At 37.0% G+C, this 22,222-nt stretch overlaps 1 protein-coding gene across 1 annotated transcript in view; it reads left to right on the top strand.

Moving 5' to 3' along the window:
• LOC133642224 (heme-binding protein 1-like) overlaps positions 1-22,222 on the top strand; it is a 53,957-nt gene that overhangs the window by 26,449 nt on the left and 5,286 nt on the right. Inside the window, exon 2 of the mRNA XM_062036309.1 lies at positions 20,042-20,180. Within this exon, the coding sequence (XP_061892293.1) occupies positions 20,042-20,180 (139 nt within the window). The remainder of the gene's footprint in view (positions 1-20,041; positions 20,181-22,222) is intronic.

Below are 22,222 nucleotides of genomic sequence, written 5' to 3'. Positions count from 1 at the left end.
GTGATCTGACCAGTCTAAAAAGGTAGTCTCTGGTCTAGATCTGACATATGTAAAAAGGTAGTTCTTGTCTAGATCTGACATATGTAAAAAGGTAGTTTTTGTCTAGATCTGACATATGTAAAAATGTAGTCTCTTAACGAGATCTGACCAGTCTAAAAAGGTAGTCTCTGGTCTGGATCTGACATATGTAAAAAGATAGTTCTTGTCTAGATCTGACATATGTGAAAATGTAGTCTCTTAACGCGATCTGACCAGTCTAAAAAGGTAGTCTCTGGTCTTGATCTGACATATGTAAAAAGGTAGTTCTTGTCTAGATCTGACATATGTAAAAAGGTAGTTTTTGTCTAGATCTGACATATGTAAAAATGTAGTCTCTTAATGAGATCTGACCAGTCTAAAAAGGTAGTCTCTGGTCTGGATCTGACATATGTAAAAAGGTAGTTCTTGTCTAGATCTGACATATGTAAAAAGGTAGTTCTTGTCTAGATCTGACATATGTAAAAATGTAGTCTCTTAACGAGATCTGACCAGTCTAAAAAGGTAGTCTCTGGTCTAGATCTGACATATGTAAAAAGATAGTTCTTGTCTAGATCTGACATATGTGAAAATGTAGTTCTTGTCTAGATCTGACATATGTGAAAATGTAGTCTCTTAACACGATCTGACCAGTCTAAAAAGGTAGTCTCTGGTCTAGATCTGACATATGTAAAAAGGTAGTTCTTGTCTAGATCTGACATATGTGAAAATGTAGTTCTTGTCTAGATTTGACATATGTAAAAATGTAGTCTCTTAACGAGATCTGACCAGTCTAAAAAGGTAGTCTCTGGTCTGGATCTGACATATGTAAAAAGATAGTTCTTGTCTAGATCTGACATATGTGAAAATGTAGTCTCTTAACGCGATCTGACCAGTCTAAAAAGGTAGTCTCTGGTCTAGATCTGACATATGGAAAAAGGTAGTTCTTGTCTAGATCTGACATATGTGAAAATGTAGTTCTTGTCTAGATCTGACATATGTGAAAATGTAGTCTCTTAACGCGATCTGACCAGTCTAAAAAGGTAGTCTCTGGTCTAGATCTGACATATGTAAAAAGGTAGTTCTTGTATAGTTCTGACATATGTAAAAAGGTAGTTTTTGTCTAGATCTGACATATGTAAAAATGTAGTCTCTTAACGAGATCTGACCAGTCTAAAAAGGTAGTCTCAGGTCTGGATCTGACATATGTAAAAAGATAGTTCTTGTCTAGATCTGACATATGTGAAAATGTAGTCTCTTAACGCGATCTGACCAGTCTAAAAAGGTAGTCTCTGGTCTAGATCTGACATATGGAAAAAGGTAGTTCTTGTCTAGATCTGACATATGTGAAAATGTAGTTCTTGTCTAGATCTGACATATGTGAAAATGTAGTCTCTTAACGCGATCTGACCAGTCTAAAAAGGTAGTCTCTGGTCTAGATCTGACATATGTAAAAAGGTAGTTCTTGTCTAGATCTGACATATGTGAAAATGTAGTCTCTTAACGCGATCTGACCAGTCTAAAAAGGTAGTCTCTGGTCTAGATCTGACATATGTAAAAAGGTAGTTCTTGTCTAGATCTGACATATGTAAAAAGGTAGTTTTTGTCTAGATCTGACATATGTAAAAATGTAGTCTCTTAACGAAATATGACCAGTCTAAAAAGGTAGTCTCTGGTCTGGATCTGACATATGTAAAAAGATAGTTCTTGTCTAGATCTGACATATGTGAAAATGTAGTCTCTTAACGCGATCTGACCAGTCTAAAAAGGTAGTCTCTGGTCTAGATCTGACATATGGAAAAAGGTAGTTCTTGTCTAGATCTGACATATGTAAAAAGGTAGTTCTTGTCTAGATCTGACATATATAAAAATGTAGTCTCTTAACGAGATCTGACCAGTCTAAAAAGGTAGTCTCTGGTCTAGATCTGACATATGTAAAAAGGTAGCTCTTGTCTAGATCTGACATATGTGAAAATGTAGTCTCTTAACGCGATCTGACCAGTCTAAAAAGGTAGTCTCTGGTCTAGATCTGACATATGTAAAAAGGTAGTTCTTGTCTAGATCTGACATATGTAAAAAGGTAGTTCTTGTCTAGATCTGACATATGTAAAAATGTAGTCTCTTAACGAGATCTGACCAGTCTAAAAAGGTAGTCTCTGGTCTGGATCTGACATATGTAAAAAGATAGTTCTTGTCTAGATCTGACATATGTGAAAATGTAGTCTCTTAACGCGATCTGACCAGTCTAAAAAGGTAGTCTCTGGTCTAGATCTGACATATGGAAAAAGGTAGTTCTTGTCTAGATCTGACATATGTGAAAATGTAGTTCTTGTCTAGATCTGACATATGTGAAAATGTAGTCTCTTAACGCGATCTGACCAGTCTAAAAAGGTAGTCTCCGGTCTGGATCTGACATATGTAAAAAGATAGTTCTTGTCTAGATCTGACATATGTGAAAATGTAGTCTCTTAACGCGATCTGACCAGTCTAAAAAGGTAGTCTCTGGTCTAGATCTGACATATGTAAAAAGGTAGTTCTTGTCTAGATCTGACATATGTGAAAATGTAGTTCTTGTCTAGATCTGACATATGTGAAAATGTAGTCTCTTAACGCGATCTGACCAGTCTAAAAAGGTAGTCTCTGGTCTAGATCTGACATATGTAAAAAGGTAGTTCTTGTCTAGATCTGACATATGTAAAAAGATAGTTCTTGTCTAGATCTGACATATGTGAAAATGTAGTCTCTTAACGCGATCTGACCAGTCTAAAAAGGTAGTCTCTGGTCTGGATCTGACATATGTAAAAAGGTAGTTCTTGTCTAGATCTGACATATGTAAAAAGGTAGTTCTTGTCTAGATCTGACATATGTAAAAAGGTCGTTTTTGTCTAGATCTGACATATGTAAAAATGTAGTCTCTTAACGAGATCTGACCAGTCTAAAAAGGTAGTCTCTGGTCTGGATCTGACATATGTAAAAAGATAGTTCTTGTCTAGATCTGACATATGTGAAAATGTAGTCTCTTAACGCGATCTGACCAGTCTAAAAAGGTCGTCTCTGGTCTAGATCTGACATATGGAAAAAGGTAGTTCTTGTCTAGATCTGACATATGTGAAAATGTAGTTCTTGTCTAGATCTGACATATGTAAAAATGTAGTCTCTTAACGTGATCTGACCAGTCTAAAAAGGTAGTCTCTGGTCTAGATCTGACATATGTAAAAAGGTAGTTCTTGTCTAGATCTGACATATGTAAAAAGGTAGTTTTTGTCTAGATCTGACATATGTAAAAATGTAGTCTCTTAACGAGATCTGACCAGTCTAAAAAGGTAGTCTCTGGTCTGGATCTGACATATGTAAAAAGATAGTTCTTGTCTAGATCTGACATATGTGAAAATGTAGTCTCTTAACGCGATCTGACCAGTCTAAAAAGGTAGTCTCTGGTCTTGATCTGACATATGTAAAAAGGTAGTTCTTGTCTAGATCTGACATATGTAAAAAGGTAGTTTTTGTCTAGATCTGACATATGTAAAAATGTAGTCTCTTAATGAGATCTGACCAGTCTAAAAAGGTAGTCTCTGGTCTGGATCTGACATATGTAAAAAGGTAGTTCTTGTCTAGATCTGACATATGTAAAAAGGTAGTTCTTGTCTAGATCTGACATATGTAAAAATGTAGTCTCTTAACGAGATCTGACCAGTCTAAAAAGGTAGTCTCTGGTCTAGATCTGACATATGTAAAAAGATAGTTCTTGTCTAGATCTGACATATGTGAAAATGTAGTTCTTGTCTAGATCTGACATATGTGAAAATGTAGTCTCTTAACACGATCTGACCAGTCTAAAAAGGTAGTCTCTGGTCTAGATCTGACATATGTAAAAAGGTAGTTCTTGTCTAGATCTGACATATGTGAAAATGTAGTTCTTGTCTAGATTTGACATATGTAAAAATGTAGTCTCTTAACGAGATCTGACCAGTCTAAAAAGGTAGTCTCTGGTCTGGATCTGACATATGTAAAAAGATAGTTCTTGTCTAGATCTGACATATGTGAAAATGTAGTCTCTTAACGCGATCTGACCAGTCTAAAAAGGTAGTCTCTGGTCTAGATCTGACATATGGAAAAAGGTAGTTCTTGTCTAGATCTGACATATGTGAAAATGTAGTTCTTGTCTAGATCTGACATATGTGAAAATGTAGTCTCTTAACGCGATCTGACCAGTCTAAAAAGGTAGTCTCTGGTCTAGATCTGACATATGTAAAAAGGTAGTTCTTGTATAGTTCTGACATATGTAAAAAGGTAGTTTTTGTCTAGATCTGACATATGTAAAAATGTAGTCTCTTAACGAGATCTGACCAGTCTAAAAAGGTAGTCTCAGGTCTGGATCTGACATATGTAAAAAGATAGTTCTTGTCTAGATCTGACATATGTGAAAATGTAGTCTCTTAACGCGATCTGACCAGTCTAAAAAGGTAGTCTCTGGTCTAGATCTGACATATGGAAAAAGGTAGTTCTTGTCTAGATCTGACATATGTGAAAATGTAGTTCTTGTCTAGATCTGACATATGTGAAAATGTAGTCTCTTAACGCGATCTGACCAGTCTAAAAAGGTAGTCTCTGGTCTAGATCTGACATATGTAAAAAGGTAGTTCTTGTCTAGATCTGACATATGTGAAAATGTAGTCTCTTAACGCGATCTGACCAGTCTAAAAAGGTAGTCTCTGGTCTAGATCTGACATATGTAAAAAGGTAGTTCTTGTCTAGATCTGACATATGTAAAAAGGTAGTTTTTGTCTAGATCTGACATATGTAAAAATGTAGTCTCTTAACGAAATATGACCAGTCTAAAAAGGTAGTCTCTGGTCTAGATCTGACATATGTAAAAAGGTAGCTCTTGTCTAGATCTGACATATGTGAAAATGTAGTCTCTTAACGCGATCTGACCAGTCTAAAAAGGTAGTCTCTGGTCTAGATCTGACATATGTAAAAAGGTAGTTCTTGTCTAGATCTGACATATGTAAAAAGGTCGTTTTTGTCTAGATCTGACATATGTAAAAATGTAGTCTCTTAACGAGATCTGACCAGTCTAAAAAGGTAGTCTCTGGTCTGGATCTGACATATGTAAAAAGATAGTTCTTGTCTAGATCTGACATATGTGAAAATGTAGTCTCTTAACGCGATCTGACCAGTCTAAAAAGGTCGTCTCTGGTCTAGATCTGACATATGGAAAAAGGTAGTTCTTGTCTAGATCTGACATATGTGAAAATGTAGTTCTTGTCTAGATCTGACATATGTAAAAATGTAGTCTCTTAACGTGATCTGACCAGTCTAAAAAGGTAGTCTCTGGTCTAGATCTGACATATGTAAAAAGGTAGTTCTTGTCTAGATCTGACATATGTAAAAAGGTAGTTTTTGTCTAGATCTGACATATGTAAAAATGTAGTCTCTTAACGAGATCTGACCAGTCTAAAAAGGTAGTCTCTGGTCTGGATCTGACATATGTAAAAAGATAGTTCTTGTCTAGATCTGACATATGTGAAAATGTAGTCTCTTAACGCGATCTGACCAGTCTAAAAAGGTAGTCTCTGGTCTTGATCTGACATATGTAAAAAGGTAGTTCTTGTCTAGATCTGACATATGTAAAAAGGTAGTTTTTGTCTAGATCTGACATATGTAAAAATGTAGTCTCTTAATGAGATCTGACCAGTCTAAAAAGGTAGTCTCTGGTCTGGATCTGACATATGTAAAAAGGTAGTTCTTGTCTAGATCTGACATATGTAAAAAGGTAGTTCTTGTCTAGATCTGACATATGTAAAAATGTAGTCTCTTAACGAGATCTGACCAGTCTAAAAAGGTAGTCTCTGGTCTGGATCTGACATATGTAAAAAGATAGTTCTTGTCTAGATCTGACATATGTGAAAATGTAGTTCTTGTCTAGATCTGACATATGTGAAAATGTAGTCTCTTAACACGATCTGACCAGTCTAAAAAGGTAGTCTCTGGTCTAGATCTGACATATGTAAAAAGGTAGTTCTTGTCTAGATCTGACATATGTGAAAATGTAGTTCTTGTCTAGATTTGACATATGTAAAAATGTAGTCTCTTAACGAGATCTGACCAGTCTAAAAAGGTAGTCTCTGGTCTGGATCTGACATATGTAAAAAGATAGTTCTTGTCTAGATCTGACATATGTGAAAATGTAGTCTCTTAACGCGATCTGACCAGTCTAAAAAGGTAGTCTCTGGTCTAGATCTGACATATGGAAAAAGGTAGTTCTTGTCTAGATCTGACATATGTGAAAATGTAGTTCTTGTCTAGATCTGACATATGTGAAAATGTAGTCTCTTAACGCGATCTGACCAGTCTAAAAAGGTAGTCTCTGGTCTAGATCTGACATATGTAAAAAGGTAGTTCTTGTATAGTTCTGACATATGTAAAAAGGTAGTTTTTGTCTAGATCTGACATATGTAAAAATGTAGTCTCTTAACGAGATCTGACCAGTCTAAAAAGGTAGTCTCAGGTCTGGATCTGACATATGTAAAAAGATAGTTCTTGTCTAGATCTGACATATGTGAAAATGTAGTCTCTTAACGCGATCTGACCAGTCTAAAAAGGTAGTCTCTGGTCTAGATCTGACATATGGAAAAAGGTAGTTCTTGTCTAGATCTGACATATGTGAAAATGTAGTTCTTGTCTAGATCTGACATATGTGAAAATGTAGTCTCTTAACGCGATCTGACCAGTCTAAAAAGGTAGTCTCTGGTCTAGATCTGACATATGTAAAAAGGTAGTTCTTGTCTAGATCTGACATATGTGAAAATGTAGTCTCTTAACGCGATCTGACCAGTCTAAAAAGGTAGTCTCTGGTCTAGATCTGACATATGTAAAAAGGTAGTTCTTGTCTAGATCTGACATATGTAAAAAGGTAGTTTTTGTCTAGATCTGACATATGTAAAAATGTAGTCTCTTAACGAAATATGACCAGTCTAAAAAGGTAGTCTCTGGTCTGGATCTGACATATGTAAAAAGATAGTTCTTGTCTAGATCTGACATATGTGAAAATGTAGTCTCTTAACGCGATCTGACCAGTCTAAAAAGGTAGTCTCTGGTCTAGATCTGACATATGGAAAAAGGTAGTTCTTGTCTAGATCTGACATATGTAAAAAGGTAGTTCTTGTCTAGATCTGACATATGTAAAAATGTAGTCTCTTAACGAGATCTGACCAGTCTAAAAAGGTAGTCTCTGGTCTAGATCTGACATATGTAAAAAGGTAGCTCTTGTCTAGATCTGACATATGTGAAAATGTAGTCTCTTAACGCGATCTGACCAGTCTAAAAAGGTAGTCTCTGGTCTAGATCTGACATATGTAAAAAGGTAGTTCTTGTCTAGATCTGACATATGTAAAAAGGTAGTTCTTGTCTAGATCTGACATATGTAAAAATGTAGTCTCTTAACGAGATCTGACCAGTCTAAAAAGGTAGTCTCTGGTCTGGATCTGACATATGTAAAAAGATAGTTCTTGTCTAGATCTGACATATGTGAAAATGTAGTCTCTTAACGCGATCTGACCAGTCTAAAAAGGTAGTCTCTGGTCTAGATCTGACATATGGAAAAAGGTAGTTCTTGTCTAGATCTGACATATGTGAAAATGTAGTTCTTGTCTAGATCTGACATATGTGAAAATGTAGTCTCTTAACGCGATCTGACCAGTCTAAAAAGGTAGTCTCCGGTCTGGATCTGACATATGTAAAAAGATAGTTCTTGTCTAGATCTGACATATGTGAAAATGTAGTCTCTTAACGCGATCTGACCAGTCTAAAAAGGTAGTCTCTGGTCTAGATCTGACATATGTAAAAAGGTAGTTCTTGTCTAGATCTGACATATGTGAAAATGTAGTTCTTGTCTAGATCTGACATATGTGAAAATGTAGTCTCTTAACGCGATCTGACCAGTCTAAAAAGGTAGTCTCTGGTCTAGATCTGACATATGTAAAAAGGTAGTTCTTGTATAGTTCTGACATATGTAAAAAGGTAGTTTTTGTCTAGATCTGACATATGTGAAAATGTAGTCTCTTAACGCGATCTGACCAGTCTAAAAAGGTAGTCTCTGGTCTAGATCTGACATATGTAAAAAGGTAGTTCTTGTCTAGATCTGACATATGTGAAAATGTAGTTCTTGTCTAGATCTGACATATGTGAAAATGTAGTCTCTTAACGCGATCTGACCAGTCTAAAAAGGTAGTCTCTGGTCTGGATCTGACATATGTAAAAAGGTAGTTCTTGTCTAGATCTGACATATGTAAAAAGGTAGTTCTTGTCTAGATCTGACATATGTAAAAAGGTCGTTTTTGTCTAGATCTGACATATGTAAAAATGTAGTCTCTTAACGAGATCTGACCAGTCTAAAAAGGTAGTCTCTGGTCTGGATCTGACATATGTAAAAAGATAGTTCTTGTCTAGATCTGACATATGTGAAAATGTAGTCTCTTAACGCGATCTGACCAGTCTAAAAAGGTCGTCTCTGGTCTAGATCTGACATATGGAAAAAGGTAGTTCTTGTCTAGATCTGACATATGTGAAAATGTAGTTCTTGTCTAGATCTGACATATGTAAAAATGTAGTCTCTTAACGTGATCTGACCAGTCTAAAAAGGTAGTCTCTGGTCTAGATCTGACATATGTAAAAAGGTAGTTCTTGTCTAGATCTGACATATGTAAAAAGGTAGTTTTTGTCTAGATCTGACATATGTAAAAATGTAGTCTCTTAACGAGATCTGACCAGTCTAAAAAGGTAGTCTCTGGTCTGGATCTGACATATGTAAAAAGATAGTTCTTGTCTAGATCTGACATATGTGAAAATGTAGTCTCTTAACGCGATCTGACCAGTCTAAAAAGGTAGTCTCTGGTCTTGATCTGACATATGTAAAAAGGTAGTTCTTGTCTAGATCTGACATATGTAAAAAGGTAGTTTTTGTCTAGATCTGACATATGTAAAAATGTAGTCTCTTAATGAGATCTGACCAGTCTAAAAAGGTAGTCTCTGGTCTGGATCTGACATATGTAAAAAGGTAGTTCTTGTCTAGATCTGACATATGTAAAAAGGTAGTTCTTGTCTAGATCTGACATATGTAAAAATGTAGTCTCTTAACGAGATCTGACCAGTCTAAAAAGGTAGTCTCTGGTCTAGATCTGACATATGTAAAAAGATAGTTCTTGTCTAGATCTGACATATGTGAAAATGTAGTTCTTGTCTAGATCTGACATATGTGAAAATGTAGTCTCTTAACACGATCTGACCAGTCTAAAAAGGTAGTCTCTGGTCTAGATCTGACATATGTAAAAAGGTAGTTCTTGTCTAGATCTGACATATGTGAAAATGTAGTTCTTGTCTAGATTTGACATATGTAAAAATGTAGTCTCTTAACGAGATCTGACCAGTCTAAAAAGGTAGTCTCTGGTCTGGATCTGACATATGTAAAAAGATAGTTCTTGTCTAGATCTGACATATGTGAAAATGTAGTCTCTTAACGCGATCTGACCAGTCTAAAAAGGTAGTCTCTGGTCTAGATCTGACATATGGAAAAAGGTAGTTCTTGTCTAGATCTGACATATGTGAAAATGTAGTTCTTGTCTAGATCTGACATATGTGAAAATGTAGTCTCTTAACGCGATCTGACCAGTCTAAAAAGGTAGTCTCTGGTCTAGATCTGACATATGTAAAAAGGTAGTTCTTGTATAGTTCTGACATATGTAAAAAGGTAGTTTTTGTCTAGATCTGACATATGTAAAAATGTAGTCTCTTAACGAGATCTGACCAGTCTAAAAAGGTAGTCTCAGGTCTGGATCTGACATATGTAAAAAGATAGTTCTTGTCTAGATCTGACATATGTGAAAATGTAGTCTCTTAACGCGATCTGACCAGTCTAAAAAGGTAGTCTCTGGTCTAGATCTGACATATGGAAAAAGGTAGTTCTTGTCTAGATCTGACATATGTGAAAATGTAGTTCTTGTCTAGATCTGACATATGTGAAAATGTAGTCTCTTAACGCGATCTGACCAGTCTAAAAAGGTAGTCTCTGGTCTAGATCTGACATATGTAAAAAGGTAGTTCTTGTCTAGATCTGACATATGTGAAAATGTAGTCTCTTAACGCGATCTGACCAGTCTAAAAAGGTAGTCTCTGGTCTAGATCTGACATATGTAAAAAGGTAGTTCTTGTCTAGATCTGACATATGTAAAAAGGTAGTTTTTGTCTAGATCTGACATATGTAAAAATGTAGTCTCTTAACGAAATATGACCAGTCTAAAAAGGTAGTCTCTGGTCTGGATCTGACATATGTAAAAAGATAGTTCTTGTCTAGATCTGACATATGTGAAAATGTAGTCTCTTAACGCGATCTGACCAGTCTAAAAAGGTAGTCTCTGGTCTAGATCTGACATATGGAAAAAGGTAGTTCTTGTCTAGATCTGACATATGTAAAAAGGTAGTTCTTGTCTAGATCTGACATATATAAAAATGTAGTCTCTTAACGAGATCTGACCAGTCTAAAAAGGTAGTCTCTGGTCTAGATCTGACATATGTAAAAAGGTAGCTCTTGTCTAGATCTGACATATGTGAAAATGTAGTCTCTTAACGCGATCTGACCAGTCTAAAAAGGTAGTCTCTGGTCTAGATCTGACATATGTAAAAAGGTAGTTCTTGTCTAGATCTGACATATGTAAAAAGGTAGTTCTTGTCTAGATCTGACATATGTAAAAATGTAGTCTCTTAACGAGATCTGACCAGTCTAAAAAGGTAGTCTCTGGTCTGGATCTGACATATGTAAAAAGATAGTTCTTGTCTAGATCTGACATATGTGAAAATGTAGTCTCTTAACGCGATCTGACCAGTCTAAAAAGGTAGTCTCTGGTCTAGATCTGACATATGGAAAAAGGTAGTTCTTGTCTAGATCTGACATATGTGAAAATGTAGTTCTTGTCTAGATCTGACATATGTGAAAATGTAGTCTCTTAACGCGATCTGACCAGTCTAAAAAGGTAGTCTCCGGTCTGGATCTGACATATGTAAAAAGATAGTTCTTGTCTAGATCTGACATATGTGAAAATGTAGTCTCTTAACGCGATCTGACCAGTCTAAAAAGGTAGTCTCTGGTCTAGATCTGACATATGTAAAAAGGTAGTTCTTGTCTAGATCTGACATATGTGAAAATGTAGTTCTTGTCTAGATCTGACATATGTGAAAATGTAGTCTCTTAACGCGATCTGACCAGTCTAAAAAGGTAGTCTCTGGTCTAGATCTGACATATGTAAAAAGGTAGTTCTTGTCTAGATCTGACATATGTAAAAAGATAGTTCTTGTCTAGATCTGACATATGTGAAAATGTAGTCTCTTAACGCGATCTGACCAGTCTAAAAAGGTAGTCTCTGGTCTGGATCTGACATATGTAAAAAGGTAGTTCTTGTCTAGATCTGACATATGTAAAAAGGTAGTTCTTGTCTAGATCTGACATATGTAAAAAGGTCGTTTTTGTCTAGATCTGACATATGTAAAAATGTAGTCTCTTAACGAGATCTGACCAGTCTAAAAAGGTAGTCTCTGGTCTGGATCTGACATATGTAAAAAGATAGTTCTTGTCTAGATCTGACATATGTGAAAATGTAGTCTCTTAACGCGATCTGACCAGTCTAAAAAGGTCGTCTCTGGTCTAGATCTGACATATGGAAAAAGGTAGTTCTTGTCTAGATCTGACATATGTGAAAATGTAGTTCTTGTCTAGATCTGACATATGTAAAAATGTAGTCTCTTAACGTGATCTGACCAGTCTAAAAAGGTAGTCTCTGGTCTAGATCTGACATATGTAAAAAGGTAGTTCTTGTCTAGATCTGACATATGTAAAAAGGTAGTTTTTGTCTAGATCTGACATATGTAAAAATGTAGTCTCTTAACGAGATCTGACCAGTCTAAAAAGGTAGTCTCTGGTCTGGATCTGACATATGTAAAAAGATAGTTCTTGTCTAGATCTGACATATGTGAAAATGTAGTCTCTTAACGCGATCTGACCAGTCTAAAAAGGTAGTCTCTGGTCTTGATCTGACATATGTAAAAAGGTAGTTCTTGTCTAGATCTGACATATGTAAAAAGGTAGTTTTTGTCTAGATCTGACATATGTAAAAATGTAGTCTCTTAATGAGATCTGACCAGTCTAAAAAGGTAGTCTCTGGTCTGGATCTGACATATGTAAAAAGGTAGTTCTTGTCTAGATCTGACATATGTAAAAAGGTAGTTCTTGTCTAGATCTGACATATGTAAAAATGTAGTCTCTTAACGAGATCTGACCAGTCTAAAAAGGTAGTCTCTGGTCTAGATCTGACATATGTAAAAAGATAGTTCTTGTCTAGATCTGACATATGTGAAAATGTAGTTCTTGTCTAGATCTGACATATGTGAAAATGTAGTCTCTTAACACGATCTGACCAGTCTAAAAAGGTAGTCTCTGGTCTAGATCTGACATATGTAAAAAGGTAGTTCTTGTCTAGATCTGACATATGTGAAAATGTAGTTCTTGTCTAGATTTGACATATGTAAAAATGTAGTCTCTTAACGAGATCTGACCAGTCTAAAAAGGTAGTCTCTGGTCTGGATCTGACATATGTAAAAAGATAGTTCTTGTCTAGATCTGACATATGTGAAAATGTAGTCTCTTAACGCGATCTGACCAGTCTAAAAAGGTAGTCTCTGGTCTAGATCTGACATATGGAAAAAGGTAGTTCTTGTCTAGATCTGACATATGTGAAAATGTAGTTCTTGTCTAGATCTGACATATGTGAAAATGTAGTCTCTTAACGCGATCTGACCAGTCTAAAAAGGTAGTCTCTGGTCTAGATCTGACATATGTAAAAAGGTAGTTCTTGTATAGTTCTGACATATGTAAAAAGGTAGTTTTTGTCTAGATCTGACATATGTAAAAATGTAGTCTCTTAACGAGATCTGACCAGTCTAAAAAGGTAGTCTCAGGTCTGGATCTGACATATGTAAAAAGATAGTTCTTGTCTAGATCTGACATATGTGAAAATGTAGTCTCTTAACGCGATCTGACCAGTCTAAAAAGGTAGTCTCTGGTCTAGATCTGACATATGGAAAAAGGTAGTTCTTGTCTAGATCTGACATATGTGAAAATGTAGTTCTTGTCTAGATCTGACATATGTGAAAATGTAGTCTCTTAACGCGATCTGACCAGTCTAAAAAGGTAGTCTCTGGTCTAGATCTGACATATGTAAAAAGGTAGTTCTTGTCTAGATCTGACATATGTGAAAATGTAGTCTCTTAACGCGATCTGACCAGTCTAAAAAGGTAGTCTCTGGTCTAGATCTGACATATGTAAAAAGGTAGTTCTTGTCTAGATCTGACATATGTAAAAAGGTAGTTTTTGTCTAGATCTGACATATGTAAAAATGTAGTCTCTTAACGAAATATGACCAGTCTAAAAAGGTAGTCTCTGGTCTAGATCTGACATATGTAAAAAGGTAGCTCTTGTCTAGATCTGACATATGTGAAAATGTAGTCTCTTAACGCGATCTGACCAGTCTAAAAAGGTAGTCTCTGGTCTAGATCTGACATATGTAAAAAGGTAGTTCTTGTCTAGATCTGACATATGTAAAAAGGTCGTTTTTGTCTAGATCTGACATATGTAAAAATGTAGTCTCTTAACGAGATCTGACCAGTCTAAAAAGGTAGTCTCTGGTCTGGATCTGACATATGTAAAAAGATAGTTCTTGTCTAGATCTGACATATGTGAAAATGTAGTCTCTTAACGCGATCTGACCAGTCTAAAAAGGTCGTCTCTGGTCTAGATCTGACATATGGAAAAAGGTAGTTCTTGTCTAGATCTGACATATGTGAAAATGTAGTTCTTGTCTAGATCTGACATATGTAAAAATGTAGTCTCTTAACGTGATCTGACCAGTCTAAAAAGGTAGTCTCTGGTCTAGATCTGACATATGTAAAAAGGTAGTTCTTGTCTAGATCTGACATATGTAAAAAGGTAGTTTTTGTCTAGATCTGACATATGTAAAAATGTAGTCTCTTAACGAGATCTGACCAGTCTAAAAAGGTAGTCTCTGGTCTGGATCTGACATATGTAAAAAGATAGTTCTTGTCTAGATCTGACATATGTGAAAATGTAGTCTCTTAACGCGATCTGACCAGTCTAAAAAGGTAGTCTCTGGTCTTGATCTGACATATGTAAAAAGGTAGTTCTTGTCTAGATCTGACATATGTAAAAAGGTAGTTTTTGTCTAGATCTGACATATGTAAAAATGTAGTCTCTTAATGAGATCTGACCAGTCTAAAAAGGTAGTCTCTGGTCTGGATCTGACATATGTAAAAAGGTAGTTCTTGTCTAGATCTGACATATGTAAAAAGGTAGTTCTTGTCTAGATCTGACATATGTAAAAATGTAGTCTCTTAACGAGATCTGACCAGTCTAAAAAGGTAGTCTCTGGTCTGGATCTGACATATGTAAAAAGATAGTTCTTGTCTAGATCTGACATATGTGAAAATGTAGTTCTTGTCTAGATCTGACATATGTGAAAATGTAGTCTCTTAACACGATCTGACCAGTCTAAAAAGGTAGTCTCTGGTCTAGATCTGACATATGTAAAAAGGTAGTTCTTGTCTAGATCTGACATATGTGAAAATGTAGTTCTTGTCTAGATTTGACATATGTAAAAATGTAGTCTCTTAACGAGATCTGACCAGTCTAAAAAGGTAGTCTCTGGTCTGGATCTGACATATGTAAAAAGATAGTTCTTGTCTAGATCTGACATATGTGAAAATGTAGTCTCTTAACGCGATCTGACCAGTCTAAAAAGGTAGTCTCTGGTCTAGATCTGACATATGGAAAAAGGTAGTTCTTGTCTAGATCTGACATATGTGAAAATGTAGTTCTTGTCTAGATCTGACATATGTGAAAATGTAGTCTCTTAACGCGATCTGACCAGTCTAAAAAGGTAGTCTCTGGTCTAGATCTGACATATGTAAAAAGGTAGTTCTTGTATAGTTCTGACATATGTAAAAAGGTAGTTTTTGTCTAGATCTGACATATGTAAAAATGTAGTCTCTTAACGAGATCTGACCAGTCTAAAAAGGTAGTCTCAGGTCTGGATCTGACATATGTAAAAAGATAGTTCTTGTCTAGATCTGACATATGTGAAAATGTAGTCTCTTAACGCGATCTGACCAGTCTAAAAAGGTAGTCTCTGGTCTAGATCTGACATATGGAAAAAGGTAGTTCTTGTCTAGATCTGACATATGTGAAAATGTAGTTCTTGTCTAGATCTGACATATGTGAAAATGTAGTCTCTTAACGCGATCTGACCAGTCTAAAAAGGTAGTCCCTGGTCTAGATCTGACATATGTAAAAAGGTAGTTCTTGTCTAGATCTGACATATGTGAAAATGTAGTCTCTTAACGCGATCTGACCAGTCTAAAAAGGTAGTCTCTGGTCTAGATCTGACATATGTAAAAAGGTAGTTCTTGTCTAGATCTGACATATGTAAAAAGGTAGTTTTTGTCTAGATCTGACATATGTAAAAATGTAGTCTCTTAACGAAATATGACCAGTCTAAAAAGGTAGTCTCTGGTCTGGATCTGACATATGTAAAAAGATAGTTCTTGTCTAGATCTGACATATGTGAAAATGTAGTCTCTTAACGCGATCTGACCAGTCTAAAAAGGTAGTCTCTGGTCTAGATCTGACATATGGAAAAAGGTAGTTCTTGTCTAGATCTGACATATGTAAAAAGGTAGTTCTTGTCTAGATCTGACATATGTAAAAATGTAGTCTCTTAACGAGATCTGACCAGTCTAAAAAGGTAGTCTCTGGTCTAGATCTGACATATGTAAAAAGGTAGCTCTTGTCTAGATCTGACATATGTGAAAATGTAGTCTCTTAACGCGATCTGACCAGTCTAAAAAGGTAGTCTCTGGTCTAGATCTGACATATGTAAAAAGGTAGTTCTTGTCTAGATCTGACATATGTAAAAAGGTAGTTCTTGTCTAGATCTGACATATGTAAAAATGTAGTCTCTTAACGAGATCTGACCAGTCTAAAAAGGTAGTCTCTGGTCTGGATCTGACATATGTAAAAAGATAGTTCTTGTCTAGATCTGACATATGTGAAAATGTAGTCTCTTAACGCGATCTGACCAGTCTAAAAAGGTAGTCTCTGGTCTAGATCTGACATATGGAAAAAGGTAGTTCTTGTCTAGATCTGACATATGTGAAAATGTAGTTCTTGTCTAGATCTGACATATGTGAAAATGTAGTCTCTTAACGCGATCTGACCAGTCTAAAAAGGTAGTCTCCGGTCTGGATCTGACATATGTAAAAAGATAGTTCTTGTCTAGATCTGACATATGTGAAAATGTAGTCTCTTAACGCGATCTGACCAGTCTAAAAAGGTAGTCTCTGGTCTAGATCTGACATATGTAAAAAGGTAGTTCTTGTCTAGATCTGACATATGTGAAAATGTAGTTCTTGTCTAGATCTGACATATGTGAAAATGTAGTCTCTTAACGCGATCTGACCAGTCTAAAAAGGTAGTCTCTGGTCTAGATCTGACATATGTAAAAAGGTAGTTCTTGTCTAGATCTGACATATGTAAAAAGGTAGTTTTTGTCTAGATCTGACATATGTAAAAATGTAGTCTCTTAACGAGATCTGACCAGTCTAAGAAGGTAGTCTCTGGTCTGCATCTGACATATGTAAAAAGATAGTTCTTGTCTAGATCTGACATATGTGAAAATGTAGTCTCTTAACGCGATCTGACCAGTCTAAAAAGGTAGTCTCTGGTCTAGATCTGACATATGTAAAAAGGTAGTTCTTGTCTAGATCTGACATATGTAAAAAGGTAGTTCTTGTCTAGATCTGACATATGTGAAAATGTAGTCTCTTAACGCGATCTGACCAGTCTAAAAAGGTAGTCTCTGGTCTAGATCTGACATATGTAAAAAGGTAGTTCTTGTCTAGATCTGACATATGTAAAAATGTAGTCTCTTAACGCGATCTGACCAGTCTAAAAAGGTAGTCTGTGGTCTAGATCTGACATATGGAAAAAGGTAGTTCTTGTCTAGATCTGACATATGTGAAAATGTAGTTCTTGTCTAGATCTGACATATGTGAAAATGTAGTCTCTTAACGCGATCTGACCAGTCTAAAAAGGTAGTCTCTGGTCTAGATCTGACATATGTAAAAAGGTAGTTCTTGTCTAGATCTGACATATGTAAAAAGGTAGTTTTTGTCTAGATCTGACATATGTAAAAATGTAGTCTCTTAACGAGATCTGACCAGTCTAAAAAGGTAGTCTCAGGTCTGGATCTGACATATGTAAAAAGATAGTTCTTGTCTAGATCTGACATATGTGAAAATGTAGTCTCTTAACGCGATCTGACCAGTCTAAAAAGGTAGTCTCTGGTCTAGATCTGACATATGTAAAAAGGTAGTTCTTGTCTAGATCTGACATATGTAAAAAGGTAGTTTTTGTCTAGATCTGACATATGTAAAAATGTAGTCTCTTAACGAAATATGACCAGTCTAAAAAGGTAGTCTCTGGTCTAGATCTGACATATGTAAAAAGATAGTTCTTGTCTAGATCTGACATATGTGAAAATGTAGTCTCTTAACGCGATCTGACCAGTCTAAAAAGGTAGTCTCTGGTCTAGATCTGACATATGGAAAAAGGTAGTTCTTGTCTAGATCTGACATATGTGAAAATGTAGTTCTTGTCTAGATCTGACATATGTAAAAATGTAGTCTCTTAACGAGATCTGACCAGTCTAAAAAGGTAGTCTCTGGTCTGGATCTGACATATGTAAAAAGATAGTTCTTGTCTAGATCTGACATATGTAAAAATTTAGTCTCTTAACGCGATCTGACCAGTCTAAAAAGGTAGTCTCTGGTCTAGATCTGACATATGTAAAAAGGTAGTTCTTGTCTAGATCTGACATATGTAAAAAGGTAGTTTTTGTCTAGATCTGACATATGTAAAAATGTAGTCTCTTAATGAGATCTGACCAGTCTAAAAAGGTAGTCTCTGGTCTGGATCTGACATATGTAAAAAGATAGTTCTTGTTTAGATCTGAGCAATCTAACAAGATAGTTCTTGTATAAATCTGAGCCAATCTAAAAAGATAGTTCTTGTCTAGATCTGACATATCTTAGAAGGTAGTCTCTTGTCAATATCTGACCAATCTAAAAAGGTAGTCTCTTGTCTAGATCTGACATATCTAAGAAGGTAGTCTCTTGTCTAGACCTGACTAATCTAAAAAGGTAGTCTCTTGTTTGGATCTGACATATCTAAGAAGTTAGTCTCTTGTCTGGACCTGACTGATCTAAAAAGGTAGTCTCTTGTCTGGATCTGACACATCTAAGAAGGTACACTCTTGTCTTGATCTGACATATCTAAGTTAGTCTCTTGTCTAGACCTGACTAATCTAAAAAGGTAGTCTCTTGTCTAGACCTGACATACCTAAGAAGGTACACTCTTGTCTAGATCTGACATCTAAGAAGGTAGTCTCTTGTCTAGATCTGACATATCTAACAAGTTAGTCTCTTGTCTAGACCTGACTAATCTAAAAAGGTAGTCTCTTGTCTGGATCTGACATATCTAAGAAGGTAGTCTCTTGTCTAGATCTGACATATCTAAGAAGTTAGTCTCTTGTCTAGACCTGACTAATCTAAAAAGGTAGTCTCTTGTCTGGATCTGACATATCTAAGAAGGTAGTCTCTTGTCTGGATCTGACATATCTAAGAAGTTAGTCTCTTGTCTAGACCTGACTAATCTAAAAAGGTAGTCTCTTGTCTGGATCTGACATATCTAAGAAGGTACACTCTTGTCTTGATCTGACATATCTAAGAAGGTAGTCTCTTGTCTAGCTCTGACATATCTAAGAAGTTAGTCTCTTGTCTAGACCTGACTAATTTAAAAAGGTAGTCTCTTGTCTGGATCTGACATATCTAAGAAGGTACACTCTTGTCTAGATCTGACATATCTAAGAAGGTAGTCTCTTGTCTAGCTCTGACATATCTAAGAAGTTAGTCTCTTGTCTAGACCTGACTAATCTAAAAAGGTAGTCTCTTGTCTGGATCTGACATATCTAAGAAGGTACACTCTTGTCTAGATCTGACATATCTAAGAAGGTAGTCGCTTGTCTAGATCTGACATATTTAAGAAGGTACCCTCTTGTCTAGATCTGACAAAGTTGGTCTCTTATCTATATCTGACATATCTAAAACGGTAGTCTCTTGTCTAGATCTGACATATCTAAGAATGTAGTCTCTTGTTTATATCTGACAAAGGTAGTCTCTTGTCTGGATCTGACCAAACTAAAAAGGTAGTCTCTTGTCTTGATCTGACCAAACCAAAAATGTAGTCTCTCGTCTAGATCTGACATATCTAAGAAGGTAGTCTCTCGTCTAGATCTGACAAAGGTAGTCTCTTGTCTGGATCTGACCAAACTAAAAAGGTAGTCTCTTGTCTTGATCTGACCAAACCAAAAATGTAGTCTCTCGTCTAGATCTGACATATCTAAGAAGGTAGTCTCTTGTCTTGATCTGACCAAACCAAAAATGTAGTCTCTTGTCTAGATCTGACATATCTAAAAGGTAGTCGCCTGTCTAGATCTGACCAATCTAAAAAGGTAGTCTCTTGTTTTGATCTGACCAAACCAACAATGTAATCTATTGTCTAGATCTGACATATCTAAGAATGTAGTCTCTTGTCTAGATCTGACAAAAGTAGTCTCTTGTCTGGATCTGACCAAACCAAAAATGTAGTCTCTTGTCTTGATCTGACCAATCCAAAAAGGTAGTCTCTTGTCTAGATCTTGTCTATGATCATGAACGGATGAAGCCTGCTTGAGTGAGAAGACAAACTGAACAGTCCGGTTGCGATGAAAACCTCCATAGACATTATTGGTCATAGCTACATTTGGCTCACTCATGCCTCAGCCTTTCCCATTTTGCTTCCTTCCCCTAGGATGGAGTGAGCTTTGAGGTACGGCGATACGATGCTGCCAAATATGCCGTGGTCTCCTCGGAGGGACGCAGTTTCGACCAGGTGACAGGAGAGTTGGTGAGGAAGCTGCTCATGTACATTGGTGGCAGCAATGAACAAGGTAAGGCCTCGTAGGACATCAGCAGCGTGCTTTTTGTGTGAAAATGCTATTTTTTTTGCTTGGTTTAAAGAGGACCTATGATGATTGACCTCTTTTCGACTTATAAATGTTGTTAAAATGTTGGATACTCGTGTGACGAAGCGTCAAATCATGCTCCAAAATCCAGCATTCAGAGCCACCTACAACCCAAACGGTTGTGGGTGGCTCTGACTGCTGGATTTTGGAGTATTTTTTTTAACAGTGGGCAATTTATGACATCAAAGACTGACGGACGTACCTACGTGGTCATTCTTAGACATGCTGTGTCGGCAAGCCCCTCCCCCTTTGCTAATCCAGACTGCCGTCTGTACGTTCTTTCTGGTTTAATGCCGTCCACCAGACCGGAAAGTTTGACTCCTACCTTCCCATCATGCATTGTATTGGATTTAAATTAAAGTTAAAGTACCACTGATACTAGGTGTGGTGAAAGTACCCTCTGTATTTGACCCATCTCCTTGTTCTACCCCCTGGGAGGTGAGGGGAGCAGTGAGCATTATTTTGGTGATTTAACCCCCGATTCCAACCCTTGATGCTGAGTGCCAAGCAGGGAGGCAATGGATCCCATTTTTATAGTCTTTGGTATGACTCGGCCGGGGTTTGAACTCACGACCTACCGATCTCAGGGCGGACACTCTAACCACAAGGCCACTGAGCAGGTTTGGGTGTAATTTAGATTTTATTTTTGGTGAGTGGACGTTCAATGTGCAGGTTGTGTTATGTGTGACCATTGTGTTATGTGTGTGTTGACTTTTTGTGTTGGTTGCATTTTTTTTTATTGCGCCATGACTAGGGAAGGTGGTTTGGATTGGGTCTTATAAGTAATTGCGGTGCTATGTTCACTACAAAATTACGATTTACAGTCATTTTACCTGAATTACTCACATTGTCCAAGAGATGGTGTCAAGGTTGCAGAAATAGGTTTGCCAGATATTTAAACTTAAAGATGCAGCCTGCAGTTTGGACAACCCTGATGTAGACCAATGGTTCTTACACTTTTGTAACCAAGTTCCACCTCAGAAAATGCTTAAAATACAGTAGCGTAGTAGGCCTAAGTAGTCATTAAAACAAGGTATATTAAATATTTTTGGCCCACATAACATTACATACAGTTTGAACAGTAACACTGTGTTCTAATATAAGAAACCACTGTCCTTTAATCAAGTAATAATTTAGCGTGCCACGAGATGGGGCCTGTGTAACATACCACAGTTTTAAGAATCAGTGATCTAGACGACAAGGAAGTGTGATGATTGCAGATTAAAATAATCATAGGTCCCCTTTAAGGAGTTTCTCCATGAGGCTCACAGGGACGTTTTGTAGTAAAGACATGTGAGACTCACACAAAGTGTTGATAATACGACAAGACTGAGTCACTAGTGTGTGGGATTCTTTGTTTCGGTGTTCGATAACGCGGAATAACACACAGGCAGGACCTGAATGTGACTCCGAGACAAGACAAGAAGAAGTAGTTTCACACATTGCAGTTGAAGACCTGGGCAAGGACGATCAAGGTGGACCTCTACAAACTCTTAGGTCCAGCGGTAGTCAGCCTGCATCGGTGGAACTGATATTTGGTTCGCCATCTCCTACAACCTCGCACAGGACCGTCGTGCGTGGGCCGCCATGGTTTCATTATGTTGTCGGGGCCAGAGAGAAAGTCGGCTCAACACGCCCAGAGTGAATGCCGCCCCAAGACAAGACAAGAAGAAGTAGTTGCACACACTGCAGTTGAAGACCTGAGCAATGACGATCAAGGTGGACGTCTCCAAACTCTTAGGTCTGTTGGTGGTCGGCCTGCATCGGTGGAACTGATATTTGGTTCGCCATCTCCTACAACCTCGCACAGGACCGTCGTATGTGGGCCGCCATGGTTTCATTAGGTTGTCGGGACCAGAGAGAAAGTCGGCTCAACACGCCCAGAGTGAATGCCGCCCCAAGACAAGACAAGAAGAAGTAGTTGCACACACTGCAGTTGAAGACCTGAGCAGCAACGATCAAGGTGG

This window comes from Entelurus aequoreus, linkage group LG25 (assembly GCF_033978785.1).
Source record: "Entelurus aequoreus isolate RoL-2023_Sb linkage group LG25, RoL_Eaeq_v1.1, whole genome shotgun sequence".
Taxonomy (NCBI): domain Eukaryota; kingdom Metazoa; phylum Chordata; class Actinopteri; order Syngnathiformes; family Syngnathidae; genus Entelurus; species Entelurus aequoreus.
Note: the sequence above shows the minus strand (reverse complement) of the source record. Positions and strands in the feature narration are given on the sequence as shown.